The 23896-nt window shown below is 39.6% G+C and overlaps 1 protein-coding gene across 3 annotated transcripts in view; it reads right to left on the reverse strand.

Annotated features, from left to right (window-relative positions):
- AP2A2 (adaptor related protein complex 2 subunit alpha 2) overlaps positions 1-23896 on the reverse strand; it is a 44857-nt gene extending 20961 nt beyond the window's left edge. For 2 of the 3 annotated variants that reach the window (XM_009102177.4, XM_009102176.4), the window contains exons 1-4: positions 23711-23896; positions 10152-10220; positions 2611-2753; positions 1800-1993 (exon numbers count right to left, since the gene is read on the reverse strand). In XM_009102177.4, the coding sequence (XP_009100425.1) occupies positions 1800-1993; positions 2611-2753; positions 10152-10220; positions 23711-23777 (473 nt within the window). In that variant the 5' untranslated portion in view covers positions 23778-23896. Of the gene's footprint in view, positions 1-1799; positions 1994-2610; positions 2754-10151; positions 10221-23077; positions 23109-23710 lie in introns of those variants that run through there. The other variant, XM_050975741.1, reaches the window with a different exon arrangement.

The raw sequence follows: 23896 nt of genomic DNA on the forward strand, positions 1-23896 counted from the left end.
CATCTTTTCAACACAAGGTCACTGAAGTCTTCTTATGAAGTATTTGCTCTTAATTTTTCCAGTAAGTTTACTTAGTCAAGTTTTCAACTATTATAGAGGCTACAAGACATATGTAATGATTCTTTACAAACTGGAGTGACATTTCACATCTTTTATGAGAACTGAAAGTTCATCTCATCTGATCCCAAGAACAAGCTTCTTCCAGGCTGACTGAAATCAGACAGTTCAGATATACTACCTTATGAATGTGACCAAAGCTGGATCTATTGATAGGTCCTGCATGTCAGATAGAAGTCATGAACTACTCAACAGCTTCAGCACCTACAGCTAGAATGTAACATGGCTGTCAACAAGTACACAACCCACAAACCTATTCACCTTGCCATCCCTGCTGCTGACACAGAAATGGACTATTTTAAAAGTGGCAAGCAACTATTCTAGTTCAGTGAACTCCTTTTCACCAAGTTGTTGATTAAGCATTTTGCGTGATGCACAGACAACAGCTATAAAATGTACAGAGCACTACCAGTAAGAGTTTTAAGAGGCAGCTTATAAAGTGCAATCTTGGTTAAATGTTCAGAAACCTCTGTATCCCGAGCAGAAGTTCAGCCCAGCTATTCTTCATAAATTTATCAGTTTTCCATGAGATCAAGTTGTACCTCAGTTAAAAACCAGAAACTTATTCCTCCCCTGTCTAATTTATATTTAAGCCAAAAGAGCTACACTGAATTGGCAAATGTAACTGACAATGCTCATTCTGCCCAGGTCACATAGACAGGACAGGCACACAAACATGTTTCATATATATTATTTTAGAAATGCAGAAGGTATGAGACCCTGAAGAGTGATCTCAGAAAATATAAACACAGCTCCAAGTTTAAACACTGACCTGCAAGTGCTGTGCTCTGTTTGCAGTTAATGACCCCAAGTGAAATTTATGGAATTTTTTAAGGCTGTCTTATTAAAACCCCATGACTCATCACTGCACTACTGTCTCCACTATGCTACATGGAGAACAGCACCTGGCAATGGCAGTGGCCTGACATTTAAAATACAGTTCTTACACCACGTCACTTTTTATATTAATGTAAGACAGTTACTTGTTATAAAAAGATCCATATTCTAAAACATTTCATATCCCTACAGTTTAAATACACTGTTTGCACTTGGACATTTTAAGTTTCAAAATAAATCAGCCCTACAATCACAGGTCCAACTTTACATTGACTTAACTATAGTTTCAGACATTTGCCAGGTCTGTTTAAAAACTTTCAGCTATACCAAAATAAGAAAGTTGGTGGTGACTATTTGACATTTACATGAATTGCTCTTTACATAGTTAGTAGAGGAAGAAGGAAAACTCACAAATCAATATTATCATGTTCCTTATATAGTCAGTACATTTACATAAGAACTTCCGTTTATAACAAAATTTGTAGCATAAACATCTATTTAGGTTCATTTATTTATTTTTTCATCAGGAGAGGTAAGGAAAGTAGAACATATGCATTTCAGGGGTATTCAATACCACAGATTCATCAAAAAAAAAAATCAGATCACAACAAGGCTGTAAAAGCCTATTCAAGACACAAAAACTCTTAATCTTCACTCTATAGTCTTACACTCCTTACAAGCAACTCCACACGCAGGCAAGTGAAAGCACCTGCAAGTATTGGAACTGTCATTATGACTGCAAGCCTAGGGCTGTAGAGCCCAAGCACAGATTAAGGTGCTGCAATGGAACCAAGTTGCTGAAAAGTTTATTGGTGTTCTATTTGAAAGAGGCCTGTCACACCTACCCAGCCACAAGAATTTTGGGAATTTCTCCAGCAAATGCTTCGGCCATCTCCCGGCTGCCCACATTGGCAATGCAGTGCAGAGCAAGGCCCATGAAGGTGGGGTTCCGGCTGGCCAGGTCGTTCTTGATGGCATTGTTTATCAGGCGAATGAGCTCGCTGTTGGAGTTCACCAGCACGGAGATGAACAGATAGCCCTGTGAGTCACAACATGGAAAATCTAATTGAGCTGACTTCATTTATTGTGGCATTAACAGGAAATATGATTTCTTTGACACATACACTTCTCTCCAATACCATATGGGCAGAAATGGCCATTTAGAGCAAAGGCTAGAAAGATTAAGTGAATTAAACAAAACTAGTAAGTTCAAGTGTTACCCTAATTATCTGGTTTTAAGTGTTTTTTCTGTCTATTCTGGCATATACTCAAAAAATTGTTTTAGATGAATGGGGACCAATCAAGATTTTGGCTTATTATTCAAATACTAATAAGTTACATGCACCTGATAAAGACAGCTTTGCCTAGAGAGATGGAAAGCGACATTCAGAAAATTAAAAGGTTACTTACCTTTTAATGCAAGACTCAAGGCAGTTTCTTAACAAGAGTAATAATTTTAAGCAGAATGCACATTTTTTGCAACTAGTTCAAGACTCCCTGTGCACACAAGTCTTTAGATTTTAGAATCATTCCTAGAGCCAAAATAAGGCTTTAAGCCAGGGCAGGGGGAATGAAGCAAAATTCTTTACAGACTCTACAGCTGAGGCAGGATATTAGACAGACCAGTTTATCTTTTTTAGAGCTTTGGTTACTCACAATTTGTTTCTCTGTATATCTATTGGAACTGAGCAGGTTCACAGCCTCCATGTGACCAAAGTCAATGTCATGGCCCAGCAGAAAAATGAAGAGCAGTTTGCAGACATACTTTTTCTTACTGTAACCATCTAGAGCTTTGTCACCTGAAAAGCAATTAAACAAACAACAATTAGGTCTATGATGAGCTTTTACCTTGGTTACTTAGTGATAATTCCATCTACCATTATCTATGTCCTAAAGGATGGTCAGGAAATAATGCTGTCATCTAGTCCTTGAAGTATCCTGCAGTGTCCTTAGAGTATGTTCTTAGTAAGAGACAGCGACATCCATGTTCGCTTCATTTTGATTATCCTGTTTCAGTTAAGAACATTTCTGTCTTCCATGCACATTCTCCTCTTAAACCAATAATCAAACCTTTATCTCAGTAAAGGTGTTAACATACTTTTCCAAGTGCACCACTCTAGAGAACTCAGTAGCAACAAAAAAAAAAAAAAAAACCCAGCAAGTTGTTTTACAAAGATCAGGTGACAATGGTCTGTTCCAAGGACTCAAAGAAACACATGTAATGAGATTACCATGAGAATTTAAAATTTTTGTAAAATGAAAGTATTCACAAGTGTTCTAGTTTCAGAAGAAAAATACACTCTAAATAGGTTTGGCCATATGTTCAGTACTGCTGATTTTAGAAGCCTGAACAAGCAATATGGAGCAGTGCAGCTTCCAATTCATCAGGACACCTTTGCTTTTCCTGAAGGCAAGAGCTACATATCAACATAACACTTTCTGTGTTACATTCCCTCCCTACCTCAAATCAGGAAATAAAGGGGTATCCAGTAAATCAGACAACACTGACTGCTGGGTAGCAAAATTCTGATATATACTGCTGCCTAAAAGACTATCTAAGCTCCTTCACCTCAGCATTCTGGGCCTGGAATAACTGATCTGCCACATCAAGTGTGTATTCCTTAGTGACAGGCAAGCTCAGCAGAACAGCACTGCATACACTACAGCTTCAATAAGATATCCCTTACTCATTGCTCTTGCCAATAAAAGCTCTAAGCTGCCTTTTTCTTTTATATTTAGCTGTCTATTACATAAATCTGAAGTTAAAAAAGAATCTTAATAGTACAGAAGTTTCTCCTTCCTTCTCATGAACTGATACAGAGGCATATTAAATTTACCAGGCTAAATGAATCTACAGCTCCCCTGGATTTCACACTACATTCACAGACTGGATAAAAACCAAGGAAACCTTATGACTACTAAACTTACAGTTAGTGAAGGAATGAAGACTATCATCTGTGTGAGAAGACATGGAACAGTGAACCAACAGAAAGCATACTGGCCCACTGAAGTACACAATACTAAAAGGTTATGTTTACAGGCTGCAAATATGCATTTTGGGGGTTGCTTTCTATTTTGACTGTAAAAAATTCTTCTATTTAATCTTATTTCAAGTTACATCAATTTAAGCAAACCACTGCTATTTTAATGCAGACAATGATACCCTTCTAATTTGGGTTTTTAGGCACACGTTGATTTTAACTGGCACAGACACTGCTGGCAACAGTTGCCAACAAAAAACTTCACCTTAAAGCTATTTTCATGTTGCGCAAAGAGGAGTCGTCTTAAGGTCCATAGTAGAGAAGACAATATATGTCACATTTTACTTCAACACAGGAGGCAACGCTGAAGATACCCATGGCAGTGAAATTCTGCTGTACTGGGTCCTGTGAACATCCTCTGACAACAGCCAGCTCTGCAGAAAGCTGTCTAAAGACATGTTTTCCTCAAGCCACTTTTACAGTTTGCTGCCATAAGGTTCTTTTCCTGCTGAGTCAGCAAACAAATGTAGGGAATTTTGTTCTCCTAGACATCGGAATTACCAGAAGAACCAGAGTAAAACATCCAGTGAGAATATATTTTTTCCCCTTCTTTGGAAGCAATATGGCCAGAGGAAAGAGAAGATACTCAACCATGTCTGCTTATCTGCTGTGACCTCCAAACTATGATGTAAGCAACAATGGAATATTCTGCATAAATACTTCCTGTTATACTATTTTCCCAATGAAATGGCACTCAAGAGCATAAGCTTCTTCCTATCCCACCATGGCAGGGAGATGCAGATGAAAGATATCTTTCCTTAGGAGAGGCAAGGAAAAAAACCCAGAAACAAAACACAGGAAAGGCAGTGACAGCTTTAGTTTTCTAGTATTTTTTCAGCTGCTTAGTAAGAATTTCTACAAACTCTTAAGATTTGATTTTAATTGGTCATCTACGTAAGATCCAGAAGGAAAAGAAATAATCAGTGAATAAAGCAGTGGGTCTTTACATTACCTAGCAACAAAAACCACTCTAACTCCTGACAAGCCAGCTATTCTAGGGGACCGATGAAAGGCACAGGTGATGCTCATTACCATTAGCAGATACTATTGGGACTCACAGGAGGGGGCACTAAATAAGCTGAAGCCATTTTAGTCAGCCTAACTCAAGTGGCCAAGCTCTACATAACTGGGAACTTACTATGGTATTGGATAGCATTAATAGCATGAGTTGCTTCTCTGAGACTCAGATACACCAAAAGACATCAGAAAGTAGCTTTCACATGAACTTCACCACAAGTGAAGACACCCCAACCAATCTCCAAGACCGAACTCCCAGCAGGCCAAGAGGCTGTACTGCAGCTGCCTGCAGTAGTGTTGTACAATCCATCAGCAATATACAACAGTTAGAAGCATTAAATCTAATCTTTTCTTTTCTCAAATGACTGGTGTTGACTTTGTGATACCAGAAAGGAAGGGGGAGTACAGAATGCTGCAACCCAATTGCTTAACGAAGAACATAAGGGATGAAAAGATGTATACTTTGAAGCCCATCAACTTTCAAAATAAACTATATGTCAGAGTTTAGCAATTCCTTTTTTAGATTTAGGACACAGCTATTTAAAACTTTATATCCTTCCAGGATCCCAGTATTTAAAGAGCTAAGATTAGCAAGGTTCTTGGATCTCAGGGTATTTGAAGAATTTTTGATAGAAGCTATGCCATGGAATCAAGCACAAAACATATCACCATCCTACTAACAAGCAGCTTCCTTCTCCACCATGTGGTATCAAAGAAAAAGATTGTAAAATCAGTACCTGAAACACCTTTCCCGAAGACAGAAAAAATGCTACACTGACTTCTTTCAAAAGCTCCTGTTCCTTGTATAAGTGAAGAAGTGAAGGCAATGTGAGAGTTCTTAGGCAAGTTTATAAATTAGGCCAAGTTAGAGTTCCTACAGCTCTTCTTCAAAGTCTTATTAGTTCCCAGCAATAACAGAATATCAGGGGGTTTAAAATTTTTTATTATTAAATTATATGAGCAATTTGAAAAAGAGCACTTCAGTCAAAGGTCTCACATTAGTTGTCTAACACCAGCTATCTTTTGAAGAAGTCTGTGACTCTGATTCTTATTGAAATTTTAACTATTCTACTCTCTTCCATGTCACATTTATGGAGTTCTGAAGGTTCTATTTTAAACATTACTAACAAGTCTCATTGCTTAAGTATGTGCCAAAATAGTACAGCTTCCCCCAGTCCCAAGCAAACATCCGAACAAGAGCAGGAGGAAATGTCACATGTTCTGTTATCTTTATTGCAATACACAATCATTTCTTTTAACTCAGCTCATTTTCAAATGCTTTCGGGAACATTTGCAAGTGCTGCAAATCAAGTCAGCAGAAACAGGAAGGATTCACAATACATGTCAGCAGGTTTTGAGCACAGTGGGCATTTCAAAGGCTACTTGCTTTTCCTGAAAATTTTATTAGTTACTTGGCTAAGAAATAAATTATTAACAGCTGATTAAAAATGAGTACTATTAAGAAATAATTACTATTTCCAAATTTCTGTGTATCATCTCCCTAGCATTTGAACACAGAAGTTTTGGTTTTCCTCACTCATACATAACTACCACACAGCCCTCAGAAAAGAAATAAGGCAAGAAAGTCTTTTAAGACCTTTTGGTTCTCAGGCAGCAGTTTCCAGCTCTAGACTGGAACCTAAGTTAAAGAACAGCACCTGCTTTTCAATCTAACTCAGTGTACTTAAAAGCCAGCGTGCTGCACTGTTATTGAGCCTGCTACCAGCAAGAGGGGTCAGGAAAACAGTTTAGTCCTTGAGATGTTCACTGGGGGTAGATAAGGAAGCCTGACAAGTCTAATCTCACTAGCTTTCACATGGCCTTAAAATCTTAGCTTTTAAAACCACAATAATGGCTTTTGCAAAACAGAATGCACAACACTGTTTCTTTGCTTCCTTCCTACACTGACCTCCGTTCATGAAGTTGGCAGCAATCCAGGGATACTGTATCAGAAGGCCACTACTGGCTTAGAGGCTGAGAGAAATTAATTTGAGTTTTATGAATGTAGCGACGCTTTGAGACAAGATCTGTATTTCTGTAGGGGTGACAGTCCAAGCCCTCTACATCAAATGCTTAATAATTGTGCCAAACAACCCATACAAATCCATAAACTAATATTTATTACCATACTATTAGCACCAGAAAAAAGATCAGCCCTACAACTCAAACTTGTCATATTTGAAGCCTGATTTTACCTCCAAAAATTCTGTTTGTCACTGAAGACACTTTATGATCTTACAGTGTGATTGCCTTCACACGTGATTGAAGACAGTGTGACTATGCAGGCCCATCTTAAATATAAAGCCTATGCTTTCACAGCCTGCCAGGAAAGCAATTTACTGAGTTCACAGTTACACAGCTTCAGTTTAAAACAGGTATTTAGAGCCTTAACTTCCTCCAAAGGATTACCATGTATTTTGGGAAAATAGAGATAATTTGCTCAAATATGGCAACCATTTGGGCACTTCTGCACAAGCTGAAAAGAAGATACACAAGCATGTCTGAAATCTAGCAGCCACTCTTGTAACACAAACCCTACTAAGCAATCAGAACAAAAGTAAATTCTAATGCCAGAGCAGGAAAAAAAGAACAAGTCTGAATCAGGCAGAGAACAGTTCCTCTGACCACAGAAAAAGCTTACAGATTTGTGGGCAGCTTCATTGATACACAAATTCTGGTTTGAGAGAGCAAAGTGACACAACAATTTAATAAACTGGATATTTTTTCACCCCCAAAGCAGTTACTGCTCTGACGCTGAGACTTCCAGTTTGATTCAAGCATGGGAGCAAAATCAGCTTACAGTCTGAATGTGTAAAACAAAAGGAATAGCATCTCAGCACAGTTTACTCCTACAGCTTCTCCTTTATCACACTGCTGTATTTTCTCTTTAGTACATTCTTATCTCAGTTAATGCAGAAGCATTTAAAGTAACTGTCAAGGACACAGTGACCTCAGCAATGGAGCTTCCTCATGCTTAGACAAGAGTGCAAAAAGATGGATCAGAACCCAAAGCCATAGCACAAATTCCATCAGTTGAAGGAAAGTATTGCTTTGTGCAGAGATGTGAAACCTTATCCCAACCTGTTAAATACAAGGGTACTTTCAACATCCAGTTACACAAACATAAGGCAGGCATCAGGCTTGACAGCTACTTGCATGCTAAAACAAAGGAAGAAATATTGAGGCTCTGTCTGCAACAGTGTAAGAATACACCTTGCAAGTTACACAGGGCATCCAGGTAATGCAACAGCAGCGTGTGCTGAAGGCCCAGAGGTAGACCAGACTCCTACACCAGTGTCATGCAAGAACTGCTCTGTCAAAAGGTCTTGTTTGTCGGACCTTTCCCTGATTACAGCCATGCAGCCAGTCCAAAAGCTACATCTTTGGCCAGGAATTCACCAGTTATTTAACAAGGGACTTCATCTTAAGCTCATAATCACACATTTGTCTTAATCCAAACCATTTAAAAACATTTTAGGGTCAGAGCTGCATGACAAGAGACTAGGCTAAACTGAGTAATCTCCACTTAAACCAAGAATAAAATGCATATGAAGGTCTCTTAATTTTTATATAAATGTTCTGCAAGGAAGAACCACACAGCATGAAGTCCATGTGGGACTCCTGCAGCAGAAAGATAATAACACAGCTATCAGCTCCTCACACTCTCAAGGCCTCAAGCAGTTACACAAGTTGTCTAAAAACAACTTTTTCCAAATTGTGACATATATGTTTTTGCTCAGGCTTCATCAAGTTATTGTCTTCAGGTAATTAAAATTTTCCACTCAAAATCCATACAGATTTAGTAATAAACCATAAAGAAGATCAGCTACAAGAAGGTTTAGCCATCTTTCACTCAAGCTACTGAATGAGCATATACTGACCTTTATTCAAAACTATTTAAATAGTGCTTAAAGGATGCTACACAAGGTATGCAGGCTAAAGTTATGACACTACTTTGCTGAAAGCATCTCTATTCTCTGATCACTGCCTGATTTATGGTTCTACACAGCCAGAGATTCCAATGATAATCTTCCCCCTGATTCACAGTAAGCAGAGAAGAATTAACTGTTCATGTACTTTTACCTATTTTTCTAAGGAAAAAATGTAAACAAAGAAGCATGTGACGGCTTTTAATTTTGAATAATTCCTTGAGTGTCTTGCACTGTGGTTAACTCTTCCCTTCTATGCTGTTGATGACACTCAGGTTTTTAAGAGACATGCTACTTAAAATGTAGCCACAGATCATACAAAGTCCAGGAAAGTTATTTGTTAATGCATTGAGTATTCCAAACAGATATGCTACTCTAAGCCAGTATAGCAAATTCATTTGTGGTAAATTAATTACTACAAATCCAGCAGATTCTGAAGGCACATACACGATCTCCACATTGCAATACCTTATCTAACTACACACACTGCCCAGTAACTAAACAAAAAACTTGGATCAGCCATTACTGTTATAATTCAATTTCAAAATGTCCCACCTACCCCTCAGAATCTTTAAACTTTGAAACTACATACACAACTTGAATACAGCTAACAGCATGAGTTTTACTTTGTGTTGTTTAAAAGTTAATTGCTGCCTCTTGAAACTAGTTGCTGCATATCCTTTGTTTCATATGAATAATTTGTACTGCTGTTCCTTGTGATCAAGATGCATAGCTTCAGCAACTACACATTTTAATTTAATTCTGCTAGAAGACATCCTAACCCATTACTTCCATTAAGGGCTCAGGGCTGAAGAGGGAGGAAGGAAGAAAAGTTTAAACAGATGCTGTTTTACTGGAAATAATCACATCCACCCATCTTACTTCAAACTATTCGCAGCCTCGCAGCTTTCTGGAAACAAACAAGCTGAGCAGTCACGTGGTTAGGAGGGTAAGTATTAGAAACGGTTTGCGACCAGTAGCCCAATTCATTGACAGAGGAAGGAGTTTGCTTCTGTTATGGCCGAGAATAACAGGACTGTCAGAAGGTTCTATAGTTAAGAGAACATTTTCAACAGTAAGTCGAACAGACTGCTCCAGCATTTTGCTGGAGTCAGCAGTTGACAAAAGATGTCCAAGCATGTAAAAGCAAAACCCCACAAAAGAGAGTCATATGGAAATATATATAGTACAGTATGATCAAGTCACTTACCTTTAAATTTTGACCGAATGTTTGCTAGTTCTTTATTTATCCTCTTTATCTCTGCCTCTTTACTTTTGCCTGAAATGAAAAGAACATGTATCAGGACACAATGCTGTGGACATCCCTCTGCCACCCAAAGCATCTTTTCACCCAAACAGAAACATACATTTGTGAACATACAAACCACAGGAAGAGTTATAACTCTCCATTTCCATCACTAGAACTAAAGGCAAACAGAGGTAACTTAAGCACCACTTTGTACAGGAATTTGAGAAGCTCTAAGGACCTCCCTGTTTCAAGAAGCTTTGCAGACTTTAGACAGTGTCACTTGCATATAACCTGAGATGCCACAGCTACTGACTTTCAGAAATGTTCCAGTTTTTCTGTTCCTGAAACTGCCCAGAGAAAGTGAATTTTGCTTTCTATGTGATTACTAAGTTGACAGTGCTCTGAAGAAGTGAGTGTCCTAAGTACAATCTTATAAACAAGCAGCTCAGGTTATTCCTCATTTTAAGGACAAGCCAGTTTATTATTTCTCTGTTGAATGGTCATCCAGTTCAACAGCTTTAAAAACATTTTTAACAGACTGAAGAGAAAACACAGCAAACTCACAAGGAGTCCAAAGGCTCAAGACCTCACACAGTTAGGATACAAGTTCAGACTTTCAATGTACCTCATGAAAGTCATTTGAAAACCAGGAATATTTAAAATTCACACTTTATTAGATGATTTGGCAATCTTATGCTTCTAAGCACCATCAGTATTTCATTTCACCTTTTGATTCCAAGAATAGGTATTGGGATTTCTAGTACCAATTCAAGTTACATAGAGAAACAGCTGCAGTTAAAATTCTGATAATGCAAACTTATTCAAGTAATATTTGCATTGTCCAAACCAAAACAGCTTACTACTCTTTAGCATTTTAGTTTTTGGTGACTGAGATTGTACAGACATCTGGATCCATTGTCTCCTACATGAGTATAGGCACAGAAGGGAAAAACAGCCAGCTCGGGCATTGTGATCAGGTGCCTGCCATTCGAGGGAAGCAAGTGAAGTACACTTCCACAATGCAGATCTGGCCATTTATTTCTGTAATTAATTCAGACCTGTACCTATTCAAAATTTCAACAAGTCTAAAATTTTTGTCCATTTTCCAAAAGTTTCAAGCAGTTTCAAGTGTTCCAAACATCAACTAGCAGCAGAAAATGACAGCTTCCTTCCCTCTTCATCACATATATTTGCTACAAGGTTATGAGTAAAAGTTTCCTAGTCCTGATTGAAAGTGGCCCAACCTTATGAGTCGTGGGGATCACATGCCCTGCGTTCGCACCACACACTTCTCCACACCGCGGGGATCACAGCTATAGCTATGAATATGCAAGTAGGAGATGTGACAAGGCTTGAAGAGCAGATCATGACCAGCATTCCAAAGCACCTCCAATCTCACCCCTTTCTTCAACAGAAACATCTCAAGTATTTAAATATCCCACTACATTTGCATATTGAAAAGCCTGTGTCATCCTAGGATCGTTAATGCTCCCTTTACTATTCCTTTGGGGAATTTACAGCAGGCCCTATAAAGGTGACTAAGTAACTCAAGGAAACAAGTGCCTTAGGATAGTTAAAGAGGAAAAGGAATCCCTTGTCAAGTACAAATGAATCTAGATTTTGTAACTTCTTGACTTAAACTCAAAAACATAAACTGAAGTTAGGCACTTCTGAAACCAACTCTTGCATAAGATGCAGAAACTGGATTTGTATTAATCTGCCTCTAACAATGGCCACAAGAGAACAGACACAGAGCAGCCACAGCACAGTGTACAAACAGAAATGTTAGACCCACTATAGAAGCAACTACTTCAGTTTGCCTTTTAACAAAATAGCTACAGACCCCACATACTCACTTCAAATGCAATTTTTCAATTCTACAACAGTGTTTTGTAAGCTGCTCAAAAGACTTAAGTGCAGAGTGCCTTGGTAGGCACTCCACAGGACAAAAAACAACCCACAACTTCAGAGCCAAATAATTTACAATACCCATTCTGAAACAAATTGTAGTTGCTATCTGCATGCACCTTGATTTCCAGATAAAGCAGAAGATAATGTCCACAGTTTTAATTTGACCTAGAAATTCCAATTAACTTCTAGAATGACAAAGCTAGAGAACACAGTATAGTTCCCCCCATTTATAAAAATGCATCTACTGGAATCACAGTCTAACAAGTTTTCACTAATATATTATGCAACACATGAGTTTTGTTCCAATTTAATTTGTCAATCTAAAGAAAGCTGGTTTTAAAGAAGTAACACTATTTATTGTGTAAATGAGCAGCAAGTCGTACAGTCTAAGACCTGAAGTGTCTTCCTTTATAGATTTTAGATTTATCTTAATTGGATTATTTGTCCTGAGCACACAGCAGATACTCAAATGTTTGCTTCTAGGGCACTTGTCAGCATTAGGAGTTCATTACTACACTGAAGCAAGTCGTTTGCTCTGGGGTCCCACCCTCTGAGAAGAGGGGCCACAGTAACATACCCTAAAAGGGTGCAAATGTTTATGTAAATAAACAACGATCCAATTTTGTTAGGTATTTCTCTTTAAAGACTTGAAAACACTTCCCTTATTTTCAGCCATACATCTGCCTCTGATGAAAAATTTAATCTCCTAAAGCTATTAGTTTATTTTCCCTTTTACCATGGGAAGAGCACATCTCATTAAGACATAACCACAGAGTCTAGAGATTTGTACTTCATTTACATTAAGAGGACAGAGAATATAGAGCTCAGTCTGGGATACTGCTAGCCTGAGTAGGATATTTAGTTTTTAAATTTAGAAACTAGGTCTTTACTCTGCATCTTTAACCTATGTTTGTAAGGGAAGTGAATTGCAATATTTACTTTGAATTATTAGCAATTGTTTCTCTAACCTCAGCAAGTGTGGTAATAATCACAATTAAAAAATGTTAAAAATAGGGTGAGGAAAGGGAAACAGAAATACATATCAGCTAGCTTTTCTGAACCCATGATGAAATCAAGTCCATCTTTTTACTTTTTTAAAACCACCAAAACCTCCAGGCAAACCTTTCAAGCAGCATTATTTACCTGCTACACTCACAGATTATCAGTTACTGGTAGAAATTGGGTTCTTTGTGTCCTAAGCAAGCAACAGAGCATTAAGCAAAGTCTGACTAAAATACTTCAGGAATTTGTGAAGTCAGCACCTTTCACAGAAATAGTCTGCAGGCTCAGCAACACAAACATGGAAATCCCACCCCCATGCACACGGCTGTAGCAGCGAAATGACAGGAACACCCAGAGTCACATCTGAAGGTTTATCATCTCAAATGTTAAATCTTGCTTAGCACATAAACAAAAGTATTTTTCAAATAATTCCTTCAGGCTGTTCTAGTTTGAAGGCAGTATATGATCTCATCCAGACTATGACCTAACATAAACAGCATAGCAATTAGCAGGGGATAAAAAGTCTAACTCATATATTGGAGTTCACATTAAACAATTAAGTTTCCACCTTATTACTAATTACAGTCTATGCAAGCCTGAAATTGTAGTTTTAGAGAACAGCACCAGCACACCAAGTGTTAAATGTCACTGCAGGCAGTCACACAATGGTGAGGACAAATGACAAGTTAAAACCAGGCTGAAGTATCTAAACCCCAGATTTCCTCAACTCCAGCAGTTTATATTGTATGGTAACCTTACTCAAACATGATTAACTGCTTATATGAGAGGATGACAAAGCAATACAAAACCTCACAGTGGAAGGCAACTTCCATTATAAAGGACAAAAGAAAACAGAAGTATCATAAAACAAGGACCAATTTCTAGCTAGATCTTCTGTCCCACTAAGTGTGGAAGGACACTGTTAAAATGTGTTCGATTAACTGAAGTTTTCATCATATTACTCTGACTTGCCAACATTCACTGAATAATTTCTATATGCATATTTTATTTTTACCATCACTAGAAACACTCAAGTAGTCTTTAGGACAGTAAAAAGAAAGGTGATGACAGCTGAAGGAATGCTATGCTGAAGGAATAAAGGCTAACATTTCAGAGCTAACAAAGGCAACTGATCTGCCACACTTTTAGGCTCTTACCCAGCCCCCAGTCTCATGAAATTATCAGAGCTGTATACCAACAAAATGTTCTGTAACCACACATCCAGCTTGGAGAGGCTTTAATAAAGGTCATGTCATGTATACAGACTGCTGGGTAGGACACTGGTTAAGCCAGAGCACAAGAAGATTATGTTCCATATGAGTTCAAGCCATATCCTTCTCACTTTCACTTACATAGACTTACCATTTTAACAGACTATCATTAAATATCTGCAATAAGTTATTCAAAGAAGTGACTGCAAGTCAGTAAGCTTTGGTTGCTGTTTTGCAGTAGAGACATGTAGTGTTTGTAGCCTTACAGCCCTCCTGTACGAGTGCTGCTTGTCATCTCCAAGATAGGTACTGAGCACACAGGTACCAGCCATAACACAGTCCAAGGTGCTTTTGGGTGATTACTTCATATTTGACAGTTTGTCAGACTTCAGACTCCATCATGCTGCCTACTGCCTTCATTAGAGAAGGTAAATTTAGTCTGTAGAGCAGTATTATCTTTAATTATCATCTTGTTTAACAAAGACAGAGTAGGGAACATCGTAAGTCATGCAGCTCATCAAAGAACCAACTACTATTCTTGTATTTCCCAGAAATCTGGGATACAGTCAGCACTCCAGTACTGCACAAATACACCTCCATTCCTCTGCATTACAACCTAAAGAATGAGAAAACAGAGGTTACAGGAAAGGGGTTTGTTGAGTCCATTCATTTGAAAACACCTGACATATCTTAATAGTAACCTCACAGCAGGGTTGCAAGGTTAAGTAAGTGCTTCAAGGTTAGAATTAGTGGGTTGCTTTGGCTCACTCAGACAGTGACCTGCTCCATCAGGATTAACTTGTTGCTATACTAACTGCAGATTGTTAAAGGCAAGTTTGAGGCATACAACCCCCCTGTGCTAACTGGAACTGCTACTAGTTCTTAACTTTCATACAAACCACCTGATATATTTCTGACCAAGCCTACATATTTATTTCCCAAAGGAAGAGAGAAGCATTTTTTCTATCAGCAGCTACACAAATACTGAGCAGAGTAGATTTCCAAAGGCAAGGCCTTGAGACACGGGCATACTGTCAACATTTAAAGCAACAAATAAATAAATCACTTCACAAAAGTTTAGATGTTCCCAGTATTCATCTGGCTCCAATCTGCTTAGGACCAGCAGTCAGTGTAATTGAGCCCAGCCAATAAGTCGTTATGCATTTACATACAGGTGAGAACTCATACACTCATAGCCTTAGTTGCCCTGTGGCCATCTGACAATTTATGATTACAAATGCACAACTACTGGCATGAACTATAAAGCAGAGGATAGGCGCTCTGTTTGCACAAGGAAAAAGCCTGCCACAATTCTGTCATGCTTCTTGAAGGCCAGTAGTAGTGCAGGTGACTTTTTGTGGCTCTATCATAGGTCTAATATAATATGAACTATATTCACATTTAATTATCAAACAGACCTTGGAGAGAGAGGACAAGTCTACTTTTCTGTTTAGGAGAGAGAATACAAATACTACCAAGGTTAAGAGCAGGAACTTCTCTGAATTCCGTAATGGCTAGGAAAACTTACTTAGGAAGAACACAGTTCTCACACAAAAGATAAATTCTCAATTTCAAAGGTGATGTTAGACATCTTCCCTGAGAGCTGTCATTGTTTTCCAAACATAAGAATGTTTCTGGTTATGTTTTCCTTAGCCTCTTCATTAGGAGCATCCAAGCTGACTGGCCACTTCAGAGGGAGAGACAGCACAGACAAACTGCTACCCAGCTTCCCTTGAGCAAAACAATGATAGTTTGAGAGTCAGTTGGATTCAAGGCTATGCTTCTTAAGAGACAGCTACAGACAGTTCCTAAATCCTGCTCTCATCCTGCACACACATTTCTGCTACTACCTTGTATTGCTGCAGGTCAGTTTGGGAGCTGAACAACCAAAAGCAAGATGGCAATGTCTAGGCTAAGGCTAGGGCTAAGGCTAAATCATGTCAGGTTTGCCTCAAGTGATAATGTGCCAGCAGAAGACACGACCAGGTACAGAACAAGTTCACCCATTCACTGCCTAAACAGACTTCAGTTGGCATAAAGCAATCAAATGACCCACTTGCCTTTTCTATTGCTAAAACAGCCAGCAAGCATGATGCAAAGACTACACTGCATTCTTGAATCCCCCTGTCAGGGAACTGAGAAAGAAACTGGTTGAAAGACAGGGAAAAATCAAAACAAATAATAGTGTCTACACTGTAAAAATGGTAGAGATAGAGGAAAATATGCATGTAAAGGTAATCAGTGCCTCCATTTCTGCCTCTGTGAAAGAGTTTTTTTACTTGCTCATATCAGTAAATTAAACCATTACTACTACCTGCCAGCAGGACAGATACTCATGTTACAGCTCTACAGGATAGATTAGCCATTTGCTATGCAGATCATGATCTTCATGAAGTAAACCACCAAATCCATCCTCCAGCTCTCCCTAATCTCTCAGCTGGCTCTTTAGCACAGCAGGGAAGAGGGCAAAAGAAAGGCAAACAGGTTGCATAGCAATACATTAGAATGGTCTGCTTTCCCATCCTCACATTGCCAGTCTGTCTACATAAATTCCTTCATTTGGTTAAACTATCTAGGTTACTACAATAGAGGTGAAAGCTTCAGCTCCACCTGAGTTTGAAGGAGCTTGTTGGTGCAATTGTCTACAAACTCTCTGCATAACTAATCCAGAGAGACTACAATAAAATACTGAACACCTTTACAAAACAAAAACAAGTTAGTTAGTATGGCTTCACTTTTGTTCACAAATCAACCTGTTCAAGTCTGCAGACAAGAAGCTTTTTGTTTACTGATGTGCTAACATCCTGTTATGAACAAAAACAGGAGTGCATGCTGTCCGTCCTTCCAAAAGATCTGTTTGATCAGAAGAAAAGAAATGCCTGTCATGTTGAAGATCGCAAATGGCACAAAGGCAGTTTAGGAGTGTTGTGTCTTGGGACATCCTGCTGTGATTAGATATCTGAAGACAGAGACCAGTGACCTACTGATATTTTAGAACTTTATGCAGAGTACATTTTTTAATATTCTGCACAGTAAGTGAACTACTATCCACAGAACTGACTTCTTCCTCCACTACCTCACTAGAGATTTGCCCCTGTAACAACACTTCTCAGGAAACAGAAGGGAGTCACAGGCTTTACTGTAATCCACTAATCCATTAACTCCTTGTCCTTATAAGAGAAGAGAAATAAGAACACAAAAGCAGCTTTCCAATCCAGATGTAATAAACTGCAACAATTTAATACAAGTTTAATGATTTCAGATGCTTACCATGGCTATTTTTTCCTAACTAAGCACCACAAGTTAACAGAAAATTTGAGAAGTAACCGGGTAACAGCATCTAGCTTAAGACCAGATCTTTCCCTAGAATTAACTGAAAGCATACTGGAAGTTCATATCCATGTGACTTACAGAACATCTATCTGGCAGTTTAGGCGGCAAAACTACATTGACTCCCCTCAAAAGAGAAGCTTTAAGAGAAGAAGATACGCAAACAGCAAGTGCAGGGTTAGGCTTGTACCAGCAAGCAGCTCTTCCTCCTTCCTTGACTAAGCAGCATCCAAGCAGTCACTTCCTTGACCAGTCTTTTCAGACTGTAGAGCTACACTCCCTTTAACAGGATAAGGCAGTATCTGCACTGATTTACTGCAAGTCACTGTGCACTCTCTCCTACCTTAGTTCGTGTTCAAATACAACAACTATTTGAGGCCTATCCTAGCTTAGCTATCACTTCTAAACCACTGTTTCAGGGACCTTAAAATACTTTTGAACTCATTAATTAATGCAGATATGTAATAGTCTCTGCAATAGTCCTTAATTTCCTCTTATCAGTCCTTGTGGGCAGTCTTTATCCAAAGGATTTCAAATTAAGCAGTCCAAGGTATCTAATAGAGAGGTTGGATGTCACATGAAAGATTCTAGCTCTTTACCAGCTCTCCTCCATTACTCTCCTCTAAATCAAACATGCACAAATTAAACAAGCATTAAAAAAAAAAAAAAAAAAACACACCTAAGAAAAAAATTCCAGCACCTCTGAGCTCTTTGAAATGACCAGGAGCAAGCCAAGACAGAGAAGCCATGGGAAGAACAGTTTTGTTTTAGAGATCCTCCTCAGACTAATCTCATGCTAATTGTGTTTTCCTTAAATCACTCTCCTGCAAATAGTAGCAAGTGATGCAAGACTTAGTGCTTATTATAGCAGGTTTTTAGAGCCTGTTTTTTCAGGCCAGAAACCGACCATATTAGATGTGCTGCCACAGCCATGAAGAAGCAACAGGAGAGCAAACCAAGATGTTTTGCCTTCAATTTCTTCAAAAAGGTAAGTAATCTAAGAATAGCTGCAAAAAGTCTCGGAATGTCTAGAGAGTATTTAAAGCCCTGCTTTAACACTACATGCAATGCAAACAAGAACTCACACCTCAGAGGAGCAATGCAGTAGCTTTAGCCTACACAGTGACAGCTTATTACTGACATATAATAATTACTTACAGGTAACTAAATCCAGCTGTATGTGCTCAACTCGCTCTATGTGAAGTTTGTTTCACTGAGTGGCTGTTCTCACAGAGAAAAATAACTCTATACATACCCATGTAGTCATTTAATCCATGTACTTGCCCCTTCTACCAACACCTGCAATGCACTTCCATAACCTATGGAATAACCTACCCTCCATTCAAACAGGTGACCATCATATGATGAATTTAATGAACCATCTTTTTTCAATCCCCACTTGCTCATCTGTAACCTGATGCACCAGTCCCAATGCAGTGAAGCAAAGACACATTTTGGGTTCAGGTTCAGGACACTATCCCTTGTCCAGTACAATGAAAATTTAATGTATTAAGTTCTATGAGAAGAGATAGACCTTTGTCTATTATATTTGTTGCACTTTATCTAAGGAAAAAAATTGGCCTGGGGAAAAAGAAACAGTAACTTGGAAGAAAACATAGAAAGAAACATTTGGAGAACAAACTCAGGAATCCTTCCTCCATCTCTCCAACTTCTGGGGCAAAACTGAAAAGTTAAGACAGTTACCTAGCAAGGGAAATTAAGAACCATCTTGTCCTCCAAGCCTGTGACAAAAGCAGCTTTTGCCTCTGTGTAGACACATCTCATCAACCTAAGAGGCACTGGCTTCCCAATTTTAATGTGGAGCAGGGGGTTACCAGTAATACACTTAATACTGTAATAGAAAGAATTTCTACATTACAGGCTGCAAATGAAAGGAGAAAAGCAAGCTTTCCTGGTTTTCAGGGTAGACAGCATAGAGCACTGTTGCTGCAGCAGAATAGGTTGAGTGACAAATAACTTAAAAGCATTTCATTGTGAGATAAGCATAAAGCTGTACTCAAAAAAAATGAAAACAGACTCCTGATGATCTGTCTGTCAGCTAAGACAGCTGGAGAGTTTATAAAGCACCATCTTGCATAAGCCAATTGCTTCAGCAGCTCTGCAGTACATACACAAGAAAAGACTTAACGTACTATTTAAGAATAAATATTTCTTGCAGGAGTCCATATGCTTGTAACACATGCAGACCTTGTTAGGTTTTAGTTCATGTGGCACATAATCAATGCAGCGACAAGGACTCCTCCTGACCTGAACTGCTAAGTTTGGATAGCACTTCACCAAACCACAGGGTTCAGAACTCTCACCTCCACTCCACCACAGTCTTTTGTACAGCACAGCCACATCTAACCATTTTCTCAGTCACACCAACCAAACACTCATTAACTGGGCTATCCTAATCAAGTACAGCAGTTTGGCTTTCAACGTGTAGTTTTCTTGTCTCTTCTCTGTTGTCTATGAAAGATAAGCTAAAAACCTACTTACTGTAGTAATTAATATATGTTACAAAACAATCCAAATGAACAAGTCTCTAGAAAAGTTCATGCATCTGCTGGCAAATTGACAGACATCTAAAAGGGTTATTTTCTAAAAAATATTTTTATCTGCCATCTGCACAAGGACCTCCGTATGCAAAATGCAGAGCCTACAATAAGAAACTGCCCTGAAACAAAATTCTGGAGAGCTATAAGGAACTGCAGGATAATTTATTTTCTTGTATTATCATACTTTGAAAATTCACTTGATCTTTGTATGAATAAAGAACATTTCATTTTGAAAGAAGACACTCAATATGACAGCTTCAGAGAGACTAGAGCAAAGACAAAGTGCTAAGAAGCCTCTCTTAGCCTTGAAATATTTTACAATTGCTGCTGCAAGTAGTATTCCAACTGTTTTTAATGAAAAACATCACAGACTTTTGAGAAATCAGAGTACTTTAAAATAGTCTGCTTTAAAAAGTACATCTGACATAGAAGTATTTAAGACAAAAATCAAGAAGTTTAATAGATAAACCACGTGCCAAAAATATGTCTAAATAACAGAGAAGTGATAACCAAGCTTTTTAGTATTAAAGACAGGCTGGTAGTGTGAGCTGCTTGCGCTCCATCAGCTACAGTTGTAAACACTGAAAACTGCTATCAAGTAAGACTTATGTGAAGCCTGTAACAGACTGGTATAAAGATAGGCAAGACAGGCATCACTCCCAAATCAGTAATATATCCAACCTGTAAGAGAATCCTACATTATTTAGTGCTGCAGACATTGTAGATACAATGTCCAAAAAATAAATCTTGATGTAAGGAGATGAAGCATTTCCAAAGGTAAACAGTCAAAATTTACATAAGTACCCCCCAGAAGTTTAGGTTACTTGAATTATTTGAAATCACACGCTGTGCATCCATCCGAGCACAGTCAGCACACAACTACATTTTCATTTTTCAGCAAGATCTAGAATGTAGAATCCTTACCTGTGCATACACCCCCCTGCCCACTTACACCATGTTTCACCATTACTCATAATCTGGAAAGGCTATTGGCAAACTAAAAGTGCCAAGCCCTTGTGGCAGTATTTAAAATAGATACAGGAGTCCAGCAAAGCCAAAATTTGGATTGAAATTAAGAATACCAGCAGAACTTTCCATGTCACTGCAGCTATCAGATATTTAGTCCAATTTTAAGGCTAGAAATAGCGGTCAAGAGCTGCACATGGTCTAGCTTCCCTCCCTTCTCAGAAAAGGAAGACTTGCTTTCTTTGCTTAGTCAAAAGATGCTGCTCACCTTAACAGCTGCTACTTTTTGTTCTTGACCACATCTAGCTCCTCACTGAAGAGGCAAAGAGGGAGCTTTAGCCAATAGCAGTACCTGCAAAGCCCAGAGTCTCCAGTACTTCAGTGAATACTCCAGGAAGCACTTTTGTGAATACTCTGTGGACACTAGCCCAGGGTTAGCTGGCAGCACTCAGAGCTCCACTGGAGGAAATGCTCAAATGTCATTCACAGCTATTTGGAAGCTTCATACATCACCTACTAGTGGGAATACGAGCTCTTCTGCAGTTGTTTAGAAGATGCTGCTACGTTTTTCTTTATGAAGACAAGAAAGATACACAAGTAATTAAAGCTCCCAAACATCTGTCTGGACAGAGACAAACCATTTGAGATAGACCACTTTTTGTTTGAAGAGTCAAAGTGTTAACAGTCTATTTGTATCACCCGTAGGTCACTTCTTTGTGTCTCCTGCAGATAACTAGAGCATGAGAGGTTTGATGTCTCATCTGGACCAAGGTAGCTTCAGCTCTGTTCCCACATTGCCTCGTGGGGAAATAAGTACCTAATTTGTTATATCCTACCACATTAAATTTTGTTTTTTCACACCCCTGAACACATGCTACAAACCTAAGAGCCCAAATGTTTCTCTTGTATTTACTTCCAGCGAATTCCACTGAAAACAAGCATTGACAAATTTAACCAACTTCAAGACATGAAACATCAAGTCATACTGTTTCTAGCTAAATCCACGAAAACAATGATTAAAAAAATCATTTTGAATTATATTGGGTAGATACAACAGCTTAAAAAGTCTTTACTGCAATAACACCAAGTGGACCTATATTACACACACAGCTTGCACAGAACACCAGGACACTGGAAAATGCTCAATAAATAGCAAGGCCAACTAGACAAAGCACAAGAGCATTTGTGTAACCTGGAAATGTTACACTACACATTTTATAAGCCATCTTCTACACACACCAGAGTGAAGTCTAAAGCAACCTAAGGACCTGCAACTCTGTTTTTCTTTTTCAAAACCACCTCATTCAAACAGCTTCTGCTCTAAGGAAGATTATCAACCTTGAATTTGTTCACGTGTCTCAATGTCCAAATCACCTGATTATAAAGACACTGCATTTAAATGCTCTCATTTTACCAGTATAATTTCTTTGACAGGTTTTTTTTATTAGAAGTCATCTATATGAAGTCTTTCAAGCCAGTGTGATTAAATAATCCCAACGCAAGCCCAGTCAGAACAACATAATTTGCACTAAAAAATTCTCCAAACCTGTATCTTTGGAGAGAAAACCTTACTGCCATTCCTCCATTGCTTTTAAAATAGCCTCAAGTGATCTACAGAGACACACAGGTGGACAAAATAGAACTGTTTCATCACACCAACCACAGCGACCTTAGCCCTTCCCCAGGCAATTCCTGCCACATCATACACTTAGATCTCTAACTCTGATTAATATTAAACTATTGTAGGCAATTCTCGGACAAAAAAGAAGACTGAGCACTGAGGTGTGCCCCCACACATACCCCTTCCCCCCACACCAAGCAGCAGCAGATTTGTACTCCTCCTCTTCCACTGCACACTCACAGACACGCTCCCCCACATCTCTCGGGGCAGGAGGGGGGCACTTACTCGCATCTCCTTCCATCCCATTTTTAATAACACCGATCCCAAGCGCTGATTTCCATCAAAGCAGAATCTTAAAGCCAATTTAAGCCAAGCCTAGGCATACGCACTGAGGGCCCTGCTCTCAGGCGCCTACAGAGGCCTGTTTTCCATCAGTGACGTGATGAACCGAGAGCCGCTCAGGGATCTGGAGGCAGCCCAGGACGCCTCTCCCTGCCCCGCCGCACACCCACCCGAGCCCGGCACCGCTCCGGCGCATCGCGAACAACGGCGGCACCGACCCCCTGCACCTCCTCGGCCAGGGCGGCTACCGCGACACTCAAGGACGGACGAGAGGGGTGACAGGAGCGGTGAGGGGCGAGGAAAACACCCCAACCCACCCACCCAAAACGCACAAACCCATGGGCAAATGCTTTATGCTGCCCCCCCCACCCCCTCCCTGCCGCGCCGCCCTCCCGAGCGCGTCGCCATTTCATGAGACAGGAGCGCTCCGAGCTGCCCGCTGCAGGGATCAGGGGCAAGAGGGAAGCACTGAGAAGGGGATCGAGGGATGAAACCCGGGCCCCACGGGGCACCAGCCCATGGCGACGGCCGGCGCGGCCCAGCCCAGGCCCCGGCCCCAGCCCCGGCGCCACTCACAGTTGCGGATATCAGAGATGAAGACCGCCAGGCCTCGCATGCCATCGCCCTTCGACACCGCAGGCATCGTGGCGCACGATCACGGCCGCCCTGGGACGCGACACGCCGAACCCCCGCAGCCGCCGCCCGCTCTCCCCGCGGGCTGCTTCAGGCCGCTCCGCCGCCGCCGCCGCCTCCGCAGCGCGC

The sequence above is a fragment of the Serinus canaria genome, chromosome 5, assembly GCF_022539315.1.
Source record: "Serinus canaria isolate serCan28SL12 chromosome 5, serCan2020, whole genome shotgun sequence".
Taxonomy (NCBI): domain Eukaryota; kingdom Metazoa; phylum Chordata; class Aves; order Passeriformes; family Fringillidae; genus Serinus; species Serinus canaria.